Source organism: Gadus morhua, chromosome 2 (genome assembly GCF_902167405.1).
Source record: "Gadus morhua chromosome 2, gadMor3.0, whole genome shotgun sequence".
NCBI classification, from domain to species: domain Eukaryota; kingdom Metazoa; phylum Chordata; class Actinopteri; order Gadiformes; family Gadidae; genus Gadus; species Gadus morhua.
In genome coordinates this window covers 1,357,217-1,371,079 of record NC_044049.1, presented here as the reverse complement: position 1 = coordinate 1,371,079, position 13,863 = coordinate 1,357,217, and the positions used below count along the sequence as shown (strand labels likewise).

At 45.3% G+C, this 13,863-nt stretch overlaps 2 protein-coding genes across 3 annotated transcripts in view; one reads left to right on the top strand and one right to left on the bottom strand.

Moving 5' to 3' along the window:
* Positions 1-118: 118 nt before the first annotated feature.
* On the bottom strand, positions 119-4,930 carry LOC115556772 (cytochrome P450 2K1-like). The gene is made up of 5 exons (XM_030374078.1): positions 4,791-4,930; positions 4,489-4,647; positions 3,593-3,777; positions 3,363-3,503; positions 119-3,262 (listed from the first exon to the last, which is right to left on the bottom strand). The coding sequence occupies exons 2-5, from the start codon at positions 4,511-4,513 to the stop codon at positions 3,161-3,163; spliced, it is 453 nt and encodes a 150-aa protein (XP_030229938.1). The 5' UTR covers positions 4,514-4,647; positions 4,791-4,930; the 3' UTR covers positions 119-3,160.
* A 2,594-nt stretch (positions 4,931-7,524) lies between these two features.
* tspan10 (tetraspanin 10) overlaps positions 7,525-13,863 on the top strand; it is a 6,849-nt gene continuing 510 nt past the window's right edge. Inside the window, exons 1-3 of one of the 2 annotated variants that reach the window (XM_030373941.1) lie at positions 7,525-7,663; positions 12,049-12,195; positions 12,863-13,488. In XM_030373941.1, coding sequence (XP_030229801.1) covers positions 12,106-12,195; positions 12,863-13,488 — 716 coding nt within the window. In that variant the 5' untranslated portion in view covers positions 7,525-7,663; positions 12,049-12,105. Of the gene's footprint in view, positions 7,664-11,998; positions 12,196-12,862; positions 13,489-13,863 lie in introns of those variants that run through there. The other variant, XM_030373949.1, reaches the window with a different exon arrangement.

The window sequence follows — 13,863 nt, the reverse complement described above, 5'->3', positions numbered from 1 at the left end:
ATCATCACTTGCCATCTGTAGTTGTAGCCTTTTATTAAACATGAAAATAATCTGGGAGAGGTCCAAAAACATTTCTGAAGACTTAGGCAGTAAAACATGGCATGTAGCCCACTTGTGGTAAAGTTTAAAGATAAGATAAGTTTAATTATGAAAGGTTGTGTGAACCAGGTTCTCCAAATCTTCACTGTATCAAAAGTCATCGAAAGTCTTGAAATTAATATGTATACATATTTTTAAACATGGCATGTAGCCTACTTGTGGTAGGTTTATAGATAAGATAAGTCTAATTATGAAAGGTTGTGTGAACGAGGTTCTCCAAATCTTCCCTGTATCAAAAGTAATCTAAAGTCTTGAAATTAATATGTAGACCTATGTTTTCCCCTTTATAGCTAAAAAAGGCTCAATAAATCAGTTCAAATCAGAATAAATAGAGTTTCTTATACTGTTGAACGCACACTAGGAGAGCTTCGTTAAAGTAGGAAATCTTAACATCGCGTGCGTCATGGTTCTCAAACAAGGAGATGTGTGCATCGATGAGGTTTTAAATCTAATGGATAGAAAAACTACAATAAGCTCTGGTAGAGTGTGGTTAAAGGACACCCTGCTCAACCTAGTTATGACAAGCAGCTGTTGATCCATCTTCTTTGTTTAGCTCCCGCCATATGGTTTAGACTCAACAGTTCCTCCAAGACTAAGTTAACGCAAATAGATCAATCAACATCCTAAAGTCCATGCTCAAAAGGTTCCCGATCAGGGGCAGTGGTCTGGGCCCAGGGGGATCCCTACCCTGGCCCTGATTCCTGGAGGAGGAGAAGAAGAAGAGGACCAGCAGACTTACAAGATACGCGTAGGTTGATTGTTATATCATAACGGGTGACGTTTCTCGTGACTTATTCGAGTTTAGACGGCTATGTAGAACCTGCCCCTGTCACAGTGGTTCCTTAGAATCCAACTATATTGCGTTGGATGTTCCACCTCTGTGCCTTTCGCCTTCATAGTTAGTGTGTGTTCTAGACTCGACGGTTCGATTATAATAAGTCACCCGCCACAGGAAGTAGACAGCGTTAATTATTTTTAGCGAGTTAGATCTCTCAAAATCAAAGCAAAGATTATTGCGTTAATTTGACAGCACTTATATCTATCTCTCTCTCTCTCTCTCTGTATATGTGAACCTTTGGTGATATTTATGTTATATGTGTGGTGTATAATTATGTTTCTTTAAACATAGAATGCAATTTTCACTATTTAGGAGACCGATCTATTCGGTTATTTCATGGGTTGATCTGGAAAACGTTCAGCCTTAACAAAACCTAGCACAACATTTATCTAAACGAAAACGGTATGCAATGATCACCCTGTTGTAGCTTAATTTCCTGTGTATGCGTTTCAAAATGACAAGGCAAACATTTCAGTTGACTTCTTACCTACAAGACTCAATTTGCCTATGGGCTATATAAGGTATCTTATTGGGCTTATCATTATTGCGGATCATTGTGATTGTGATGTGATATTAAAATTTGTATATGTGGAGTAGAGGGCAGTTGAAAAGTTGGTAACATTTAACAATTAGGGTAGGACATGTACTAATGTTAATTAAGGTTTTAATGTATGCATTATTTAACATGGCTAGGGTAAGCCCCCTCTTTAATGGGGTTCAAATATATATAAATATGTACCTTACCATTAGTTAACTGTTCATTAATTGTTTATTAATGCCTATTACTACAAACTAATCTTAATTTATGGTTTATTATTGTAACCTTATTGTAAAATACTGCCATAAAGATTATGAAAGTGTCACACTTTTACACTTTGGAAAACTTAAGTGAGTTTTTAAACAAAAAATTGTTAAACTATTATAAGTATGGCATATAAGAAGCTACCAAAAAATCAATAACTTTAATATATCACTCATGAAAGTGTCAGTTTTAAAAAGAAAAACAGGAATCTGCCGACCTGACAGAAGCCAGTGACTTTTAACACAAACGCAGTCAAACCTTGGCAAAGTTCCCATTTGTGTCAAAGTTTACAGATCAAGATAAACAGATTATGAAATCCGGTGGGTTTTAACCCAGTTTACTAAATCATTACTATATCAAGAGGCATATCATGCCCCTTACTTATGCCAACCAACATTTGCATTTTTTTTATCTCAATCCCAGTGAAATATTCACCTATTTACAAATGTGTGTGTTTTTCATTTTACATCCAAATGTAATAAACCCAACAGCTTATATTTTTGGGTTGTCTACTTCCGAAAAAAACGCCAAAGATAATAAACTTGATAATTAAAGATAAGGCATTTAGACACTCCTACTGCTGATTGAGTGCATTCCAAGAAGTCACACTCAGCTGCAAGCTGCTCTCGACTCCCCTGGGGTTCAATTTGGGACAAGACAAATCAGGTCACCATGCTAGCGGTTGCTGGGATTACCTATGCTCGGTTCCGATACCTCCTATACTATACATCTTGCTTTCTTCATTGTTCCACTTTGCCCTGAGCTTTCCGTCATGCACAATGTCGTTTCCTCTGTTCATTACTTTTTGCAACGATCCTTATATCAAGGGTGGCTGGGGGCACTTTGAGGCCCTTGGAGGGGAGTACAGTTTTGTACTGCACACATGCACAGCACAAGAATAACCTGAGGCACATTGATGAGGTCAATGGCAGTTTATTGACCTGCTCCTTAGCATATGTCGACTGAATGACTTCTGAATATTTGAATTGTTTAAGAGACTTCTGAATATTCAGTATTATCACTTTCTTTGTTTGTTTGATCAATTTTTATTTTAACTTGTTTAAATTGTTTATTCATTCACTTGCATTTTTGTGAGGCACTTTGTAAGCGCGTGTTTTCAAAAAAGGGCTTTATAAATAAAGCTGTAAATGAAATTCAACCTAAGACATAATGGTCCCTCATCAACCTGGTGCAACGTAATACACAGGGATCCGAGAAATAGCAACCCGAAAGGGTATCATCGTGTTATATATCCCCCCCCCCCCAACAATCCTGTATTATGTGTCAGAGATCTAAGTTGTTGCATATTAAGCCACACAATCATTAACTTTCTGCCTCGACCCGTCTGTGAGCACACAACTGGTGGGGGGAAGGATTGAGTGTGAGGCCCCATGTTGGAGTCAGATCGAGATCCTCCTCCGTCACTCCAGGTGGAGGAGTGAAACGGAAGCGTTGAAGGAGGGTGGTGAAGAAGAGAAAGAGCTCCATCCTGGCCAGACTCTCACCAACACACGCCCTGCGACCTGACACAGGGAACAGGGTCACACCCCTGGAGGTCATCTGCACAATATTCGGTAGAACACCGAAGAAGGGACACAGGGTCTGTTGATGGAGCTAGCGAACCTGCAGAAGAGGCAGGAAGGCATCTCTCTTGACGAACTTCCCATCCTCATCCAGGAAGTGGGAAGGATTAAAGCTGAGCGGACTCTCCCATTCAGTCTCATCCCACAACACAGACGTTAGGAGAGGGTACAATACGGTGTCCTGTAGAGAAAGGACAATTCAGAAAGTTATGAAGATATTTATTACGGTCTTACAATATTATGTCTGGTGGCTATTCCATTGAGTCAGACCTGCTTAATGAAGTAGCCTTGGAAGGTGACGTCTTGGCTGGTGGTGTGAGGGAGTGACATGGGAAGGACGTTGGCCAGTCTCTGGGTCTCATGGATGACAGCATCAGTGTAGGGGAGGTTCTTCCTGTCCTCTACCTTGACCTGCCGACTCCCTATCATGCTGCTCAGCTCCTCCAGTACCTGGTCTGGAAAATACACCAAAAACGAGTTCGGAAAAAATTAACAATGCTGTGATATAATTGATGATGAAGCGAGATCTGGCCCAAGATGTGGTTGACTGCTTGTTCAATCCAAAATTTGAGGAAGGAGATTGGTACCAAAGTTTGTAGAGAATAATCAAGAGAGAAAGAAAGAAAGAATAAAACCTGCACTCACCTAATTAAGAAAATCCAAATAAATTTGTAAATTATACCTGTGCTGAAGGGGATCCAAAAATTTGAATGTTGCCATTGGATCTATTGACCATAGCTTTAAACTCTGGGTCATAATATTCAAACCTACTTCCATACATAATGGCACAGATTATATTGGAGACGGCATAGTTCATGGATTTTTGCACGTCAAAAGCTTTTCCTGTGACATAAAGGATGATTTGTTATAATCTAATTACAACAGTGACAATCAATAACTGAGGAACTGTAATACTTTTCTTTATGTTGCTCCAACACCTCCATGAGCTTTTCGCATTCTTCAATGATTTTCTCTTCACTCATGTTCTTGCCCATCCCAAACTCTCTCAAGGTTGTCAGAGTAAAACGTATCATCTCTTTCCATGACTTTCCATTAGCAAACAAAATGCCTAGATCAAATGGGACATTTTCTTACTTTTTGCTTTTCATAATAATGCTGTGAGTTTTATGTGGTAGTAACGTAATAATTTGTATGCATTAGCATACCATTTTCTTTAGAAACTGTATGCATTAATAGGGTTAACTCTCTGTCTCCAAATGCATCTGCATGGTTGACCAGGGCATGTTTGTCTTGTATCCAGCCAGGACCACCACCTTCTTTGTTCGTAAATACACTGTGAATACATCTCCATATTTCTTGGAAAGCTGATAGCAGAAAGACATGCAGTACCAATCATTATCATGTATCAATCAATCAATAATCAAATGGATAACATATCAATAATCAAATGGATAACATTTCTTCCAGGAAGAGACCATGGACCGAATAAAAACAGTAGTGGCCTCACCTCCCAGAGGGTGATGTGTGGTTTCATAAAGTCCATGCTCAAAAGGTTCCCGATCAGGGGCAGTGGTCTGGGCCCAGGGGGATCCTTACCCTGGCCCTGATTCCTGGAGGAGGAGAAGAAGAGGACCAGCAGACCTACAAGAGCCCCCAACAGGGGGACTGAAGCAGACGAATGGAGAAGTTCTAGAAGCACCATGATCGTCAACAAATAACAAAGTTAGGCAAGTGGGTTTACAGTTTTAGTTACTGCATTCTTTATGAAGTAGAAGTAACCTCAGACGTGGGACTGATTATGTAGAAGCAAGCAAATGTTTAAGTGCAGGGGGAAGAGGGGGAAATTTACCATCATTTATTAACATTTAAATTGTACAAGTCAATGTACAATCAGGTCAATGTTTAATCTCTTGTCCCTGCCACCCGCCTGGTTCATTCAAAGTTTTATCCTGTTGAACTCGCTGAATTGAACGTTCAAACAAGGAAAAAATGAGCAGCAGTAATTAAATAAATAATCGATTTATTGTTCAGTCATTTAAAATGATTACTGTCTGCGTTTCTGAGCCTGATAGCTTAAGGAAGGGCATCGCCTCCTTGAAAGTAGTTCTCAGCTGGGTCTAGGTCTAGTTATTACGAGGGTCTATGTAGATTAGTCTGTTATAATCCTACAGGGGGCATCTGTTCACAGTGAGCAAACTAACAATGGTTAGTTTGCATTGTTGTTCGGGGGAACATCACAACAAAGGGAGGAAATCAGATATTTTTGACATAGTTAATAATTAATCCAACAGTCAATGAGGCACAAACTGCTAAGGTTTAGATGAGTGTGAAACACACCACAGCACACCACCTGGTGGCCAGTTTAACTGGGCTCCTTCTACACCAGGAAAAAGGGGTTGATGTTAAAACCCATTTAAGGCAGAGTTGGTATAATCGTACCGGTCACTTACATTTCTGCATTTTTAGCAATGCTTTGCGCTTTTCATTCAGCTGTCACTTTATTTGTTTCCAACCATTTACATTCTTTTAAACGGTGTGCATGTTTACATTGTTTACTCCATTTAGACTTTTGAACTCTGTTCAAGCCCCTTCACTTGATTTAAGCTATTTAATGTTTCTTTATGTCGTAATCTATGTGGCTTTGTTAAAAAATATTTTTAACCTCACTTTACACTGCAGCACTCACCGCATGTTCTGCAGGAAATGCATTTTCTAGTTTCATATTGGTTTTACGCAATCAAGTTGATGGAAGCAGGAATGGATGATAACAGCGAACACAAAAAAAGTATTATTAATAATATGTTCACAATTCAGTCCTGCTATATATTATTATCAATATATTCAGTGATTCAGAGCTGCTTTTTTTTTTTATTATTATTGATAATATATTCAGTGATTCGGTGCTGTTGCTTTGGTCTGAGACACCACGCCTCCTCATTTGAATATACCACCTGGTAATGTGGCATGATATAATTGTTGTCCTTTTTAAAAAAAAAGTATTTATTTCCATACATTAACTTATTTATTTCATAGCCATATTTATCTATTTAATTACTTTTGATTCAAATGGCATTCCATATAATTCATCCCATAAAAATGGCAAAACTACCAATCAGTTAACTTTATAATGTAGTGTAGAGTGGTGAAGTTTGAATGGGGTTGTAGTAGCTAAAAATGGCCTGTGGGGGGCAGGCAGGACACTTACTGAAATTAATACACTTGAATTTCGCAAGCATCCCTAAGCATAATTATGTATATTGTATAATATGTATTTACGAAGTGTGGATATGTTTATTATTATTATTTATTATTTAACTGTTTCATTGATCGTCCTTGTACAATTTTCCTTTTGGTGCAATCAGAAAATACACTACACACACCAAAATACAAATTCAAAGCCAAACATTGTTATTAATTTCTGTCCAAATATGAATCCGGATATTGTTGAACATTTGATTAATGTTGTTGTCTGAACTGTTCATGTTCATGGCCCCGTGTCCTCCGGTCGCTCCACCGTCCGCCCGTCTGCTCTCGTCCAGCCAGGCAGGTCCGTCTGTCTGGCCCAGAGACAGACAGACGGAGTGTTAGCAGATGTCCGCTGGCTTGTAAACGTGAGTCTGGTCATCGTTGGTACCACAACCGGCACCGCGGTTCAGCAATGCTCCAAATCAGTATGTCCCTCCGAAAACGTGACTAAAGTGAAGACACGTTCATAGTGGCCGCGGGTTCAAATCCCTCTGATGAAACGATCAGCAAGTCTGAATGCAATCCTACTGTTAAGCAAGTGTCACAAACGAAGACTGATGCCCTTGATGCTTGCTGTTTACGCACTGGAAGATATCATGAGAAAAGCCAATATGTTCCAATGATTACATGAAACTTTCTGTAGTTATGTTGGCAATAAAAATCATTAAAATGAATAATTTGTTGCCACTCAACACACACTCATAGAAAAAAAGAAACGTCAACTTTTTGTAGGCCTATTATGAAATATAATAATTTTTTCTCGCAAGATAGTTCACCATCGTATCAAAAATAACTAAAAAGGCCCCTGTCTCTGACAAAAAAGGAATAACACACAATTATAACGGGAGTGTATTTATATCAAATTTACATTCTAATATGATATATTAAAATGGTACAATTATATCCTAAGGTCGCGGGGAGACTTTCCTCGCTCGTCTTCTGGAGTATATCACCGGCGACCCGTCGCTCCTGTACAGTCCGGTCCTGGAGCGCAGAGCCTGCCGCAGCCCGGGCCGGGAGGACGCCACCGGAACGGAGCGGGGGCGCGCCACCTGTACCGGCTTCGGGGGCGGAGGAGAGAACTTGCGGGTCTGGAGGTCGTCGACGAACCCCTCCACGCCGTCAAACCTCGCGGTGAGACCGGCCAGCTCGTTCTTAAGAGAGTTGAACTGATTGTAGAGGTCAGCGAGGGCTTCAGAGAGGGGCTGGATCCTTCAAAAGGAAAATATATAATTACAATATGTTAAATTGCACTTAAAAATAATACTTAGCATCGTGTAGCATCTTATCTTTGCTGTAAAGCTATCTTTGTTGTATACGGGAATGGGTTGACCTAGTGATTGTTAGTGCTGCTTGGCACTTGGTTCTATGAACCTTACTGTACCGCAAGTGATATATTGTTGTTTTTCTTTCTTCTGACAAATGTACTTATTGTAAGTCACTTTGGATAAAAGCACCTTCTAAATGCCCTGAATGTAAATGTTAAATAAGTTTTGTGTTTGAAATAGCAAACACAAAAACCTTGTTTGGGTGTATTTTGAATGTGAACACGATTTTCAGGCTATGTGGGCCTACTTAACGACATCCAGCTGTTCAAATCAGTGAGTAAATATGAGAGTGATTATCACATGTTTTCAGCCAGACGCCGTCACATGACCCATGTCGTTCACGCCGTACACTGCGGTCGATTCCCGCCTACCTGCTGTAGTCAGGGAGCAGAGAGGCATGGTCGTTGGCCAGCGAGTCCTTCACCTGGGTAATGATGGCAAACTTCCAGTTGTCCAACACCTGGGTCAGGTTGGAACAGGTCTTCTCATGGCGGTGTTCTGCCAGAACAACGTGAAATGTATTCTCTCAAATCTGGATGCTTTTTAATTTATGCATAGAAATTAATTTGTACAGGAAGGCTCCGGAGGTAAACTCCGTCGGCTGGTAACCGGAAGGTTGATAGTTGATCCCCGGCGCCTCCTCGCCGAGTATCGAGGTGTTCCTGAGCGAACACTGCTCCTGACGAGCTGGCTGTCGCCTTGTGTGTGTGTGTGTGTGTGTGTGTGTGTGAATGTGTGCGTGAATGGGTGAATGTTAAGAATATCGTACAGTGCTTTGAGTGGCCACTGGTTAGAAAAAGTGCTGCAAATGCAGTCCATTTATAATTTCATTTTTTACAATGGTTAAAACTTATAATCTAAAATAGTGCTTTTTGCTTCTAACCTTCATGTTCCATGATGGTCTTCTGTTTCCACTTCTGAGCCCCGCACACAGAGAGCATGCAGAACAGAGCCAGCACTCTCCCCATCCTGGAGACAAGACACACTCATAACTCATAATTACAGTAAACCGTTCCATTCTGGTGCTGTGTTGTTTTTCTTTCGTTGAGAGATCACAGATGTTGTGGTAACGATCACTATTGTTTGACAAAGATTTGATCTATCTTTACAATTTAAATGATACTTAGTCTATCCCACAGGTCTTGATAACTAAACTCAGTAAAACAACATCAATTCAATTAAATTAATTAATTTTTAACCAAGAATCAAAGTCGAAGAGTATTCAATATCCAAAATGACCTTACCTGTCTGGGAGGTTGGCGAAAATGCTTTTGTTTTGGGCCGGGTCAGCTTGACTGCGTGTGCATTAATCCTTCAGCAAAGACACTTGTTAGAACCGTGAACCTGACCAGCATTTATATAACCTCCTCCCCCCTCCCCCCCCGCCCCCTTTCGGCGTCACCGAGAGCTGCACGCCCATGCGTGTGTGTGTTCACATCACCACACTCACGCATACTACACGTGCATTTGTGACGCATACGTATAACGCCAAAGTTTCACACGTGCACACCAGAGAGACCTAAAAACACACACACACACACACAGTCACACACACACACACACACACACACACACACACACACAAACACACACGCGTAGAACCCCATGCCAGGTGGAACCCAGGCCACCCACACATGTAGAAGCCTATGCCAGGTCAAAACCTAGCTATGCAGAGCCACAGTGATGCCATCCACCTCTCTCCAAAGCCAAGGCGAAGCGACATGCACCCGACTCCTGGCCACAGTTGGTGGGGATCGGTGGTCCTCTTGTCCCCTGGTATCTGGGGCAGGTCCCGGGCCCTCTCGACCCCTGGGAGCTGGGGCAGGTCCCGGGCCCTCGCACCCCGCTGGGCTCTGCCAGGGCAGACGTCCAGAGGACGCGTTTGATGTAGCGGCGGGACTGCCTCTGCTCCAGCGCAGCATTCCTCCCTCCCTCCGTAATAGAGTCTGCTCGGCATATGGCCTTCGACCGGCCCGCACGCTGAGCGGCTCCAACGTCGGGACGGGGTCACGACCTTGTGGAGATCCGTTTCCTCCCGGACGCCTGCGACCCAGAGACGGCCTCGTTGAGAGGCCGCCCGCGGGGACGATGTCTGCCTGCAGGACGATAACCCGACTCCTTATATCAACGATTAATCCTGGGATTAGGGGTTGTCGTCGGTGTGTTATCATGGGCTGTTCTTCAATGGGTTTCGTAGTTAAAAGGAGAACGCAATTAGAAAGATATAAGCAAAACAATCTGTATCCATGGTGGCAAACATCTGAAGATTGTCTCGTGAGCATTGCACTGTGTCTGTTGTGTGTTTGTGTGTGTCTGTTGTTTGTCTGTGTGTGTCTGTTGTGTGTTTGTTTGTGTCTGTTGTGTGTTTGTGGGGCGGGGAGGGGCTCCATGTCCCTGTTTTTAATAGAAAGGAATATCCTGAGCAACATCAGTATTGTATTTTGCAATATAGTTGGGCATATTTTCCTAATGCATCGAGCAGCGACGTGGACACGGGCCGGCTAATGGATTTCCCTGACAGAGCCACTGCATGGGACGTTTTGGAATAGAAAAACAAATGGGTCTAAACTTTAACAAATAAATAAAACCGCAATTCTTAAAAGAAACACACCATGGGATCAGTGTCAAACCATTTCGCCGTAAAGGGCAGTTCCGGTTTCGAACCCGATTACGATTATCGACCACTGTGGTGCAGGTCCTACCGAGATACGTTTTTTCACTTAACCCCCGACAGCTTCGGCTCAGAGGGAAAGAGTGACATCAGAAGACATGACGGGCCAGGTATATATCCTGGCCCATCGCACTCTCTGTCTCTGGCTCTTGCTCTGGCTCTCCCTCTCTAGCTCTCGCTATCGTTCTCTGTCTCGTTCTCTTTCTCCCATGCGCTCGCGCACGCTCTCTCTCTCCCTCTTGTTCTCTCTCTCTCCTTCTTTCCCTCTCCCTCTCTCTCTCTCTCTCTCTCTCTCTCTCTCTCTCCCTCTCTCTCTCTCTCCCTCTTTCCCTCTCCCTCTCTCTCTCTCTCTCTCTCTCTCTCTCTCTCTCTCTCTCTCTGTACCTCTCCCTTTATCCCTCTCCCTCTCTCTCTCTCTCTCTCTCTCTCTCTCTCTCTCTCTCTCTCTCTCTCTCTCTCTCTCTCTCTCTCTGTCCCTCTCTCCCCCCTCTCCCTCCCTCTCTCTCTCTCTGTTTTTCTCATAGTTGTAATGGATATACCAGAAGACAATATATTTTAATGATGTTATCTGAATGTTGAAGGAGAAGGATAAGAGCAGTACCAAATAATAAAAAGCAGTAGTTAAACTAGTAGTACCTGGTGTGGTGTATTGTAACATTAATGGACCTGGACCAAAAATGGACCGTTTTATATCTACCTTCCTACTTACTTCTGGCTGACTGATGTCATAAGGATGTGCTGGCATATCGCGTTGGGTTGACGTCAGGTCTCTTTCACACTGTGTTACCCATCGCATTCTCTCTCTCTCTCTCTCTCTCTCTCTCTCTCTCTCTCTCTCTCTCTCTCTCTCTCTCTCTCTCTCTCTCTCTCTCTCTCTCTCTCTCTCTCTCTCTCTCTCTTTCTGGTCTCTCTCTCTTTCTGGTCTCTCTCTCTCTATTTCTGGTCTCTCTCTCTCTCTCTCTCTTTCTGGTCTCTCTCTCTCTCTTTCTGGTCTCTCTCTCTCTCTCTCTCTCCCTCTCTCTCTCTCTCTCTCTCTCTCTCTCTCTCTCTCTCTCTCTCTCTCTCTCTCTCTCTCTCTCTCTCTCTCTCCCTCTGTCTCCCTCTCTGTCTCTCTCTCTCTCTCTCTCTCTCTCTCTCTCTCTCTCTCTCTCTCTCTCTCTCTCTCTCTCTCTCTCTCTCTCTCTCTCCCTCTCTCTCTCTCTCTCTCTCTCTCTGTCTCTCTCTCCCCCTCTCTCTCTCTCTCTCTCTCTCTCTCTCTCTCTCTCCCTCTCTCTCTCTCTCTCTCTCTCTCTCTCTCTCTCTCTCTCTCTCTCTCTCTCTCTCTCTCTCTCTCTCTCGACCATATAATCCCTGCACTGTGACTCTCACATGATGGTGGAACCCTGATCCCCCCCCCCCCCCCCTCCCCCCTCCCGTAACCAGGGGCTACTCACGCCCCTCACAACGCCCCGCTCACATGCTGTGTGTGTGTGTGTGTGGGTGTGTGTGTGTGTGTGTGTGGGTGTGTGTTCTCGCCGTAGATCGATTCACTCAGACTCTTTTAGAGGGACAGGCCGGTCTCTCTGTCTCCTGGGACGATGAGTGGATTCTGGGCCTCCAGACGTCCGTTCTGGCCCTGGTCCAGGGGGGACGCGACCCAGAATGAGAGCAGCCCTCTCATCCCGAAGGTAAGGAGCAGCACAGTCCGCGCAGAAGCCTTTGTTTCTTTATTAAGTGTGTCTGTGTCTTTGATCCAAAGGGACGTAAGGCCAACCTTCTGGTGTTAACATTATCGTTTCAATGAGCAACATGTGTCGATTATGAGCAGACAGCCTTTGGCCTCTTGCTCTCAGTACCCGTGTAGGGTGCATGTAGGCTGCTGTCGTCTTTAGCTGGGCTTCAAACACCCTAACCACGACACTGGCCTGCTCCTCCACTCGCCAGCTAATGTCCACCTAGCTGAGTGGTGACTAGAGGGGCCGGAACAGGGCCTGAACAGGGCTTCTGCATCAAAATGGAGAGCTCACCACCAAAACATCCCGTGATGCAATGGGATTGCATCATGGGTTGTTTTTGTCGGTGAGCTCTGCATTTTGAGAGTACTCAAGGGACTGATAGATTAATGATAAGTCGTAAATCATCATCAATACAACGCAATCGAGGAATGACGAACGCCGTGGCGGTGTGTTTCGAACACAACAATGTTTTCCAACTCATAACAAACCTTCAAATCCCCCTATGCTTCCAAAATGGGTTACAGCCCTGCAACGTGACCTCACAACGCAGGCAGTCGCTGTGTCGCGTTGTATAAAAGCGTCTGCTAAACACCCTATGTGTGAACGTTATTGACCGTAGGAGATCCAGGCGGCCGTCGGGGAGCCTCCGTACGGCCCCGTCGGCGACGCAGAGCCCCGGTACGACGACACCGGGGAGAACCAGGGCTCCAGCCAGAGCGACCCCAAGACCTTCAGGCCCCGCCGCCGCCGCCACCGCCACCAGCGCACCACCGGCTACTCCTTCGGCGACCACTGCCTGAAGCTGCTGGTGTTCTCCAGCAACCTGCTGTTCTCCGTGCTGGGCATGGCGGTGCTCTGCCTGGGGCTGTGGGGCCTCATCACCAAGGAGTCCTTCGCCCAGGAGCGCATCGGCAGCATCGGCACCGACCCCATGCTGGCGTTCGTGGCGCTGGGCTCGCTGCTGGGCGCCCTGTGCCTGTCGGGCTGCGTGGGCGCGCTGCGGGAGAACGGCTGCCTGCTGAGGTGCTTCTCGGCCGCCGTGCTGGCGCTGATCGCCGCCCAGGTGCTGGCCGCCATCGCGGCCTTCAGCCTGCAGGGGGAGGTGGGGGGCTACCTGCGCTCCGGCCTGCTCGTCGCCATGGCGCGTTACCAGGACGACCTGGACCTCAGGTTCATCGTGGACGAGATCCAGACCGGCCTGGAGTGCTGCGGCGCCGACGACTACCGCGACTGGGAGGTCAACATGTGAGTGGGACGGGGCGACTGGGAGGGGCTGGGAGGACTGGGAGGACTGGGAGGGGCTGGGAGGACTGGGAGGGGCTGGGAGGACTGGGAGGACTGGGAGGGGCTGGGAGGACTGGGAGGGACTGGGAGGGGCTGGGAGGACTGGGAGGATTGGGAGGGACTGGGAGGACTGGGAGGGACTGGGAGGTCAACTTGTGAGTGGGACGGGGGGACTGGGAGGGGCTGGGAGGGCTGGGAGGACTGGGAGGGACTGGGAGGTCAACATGTGAGTGGGACTGGGAGGACAGGGAGGGACTGGGAGGGACTGGGAGAGACTGGGAGGGACTGGGAGAGCCTGGGGGGTCCACATGTGAGTGGGAGGACTGGGAGGTCAAC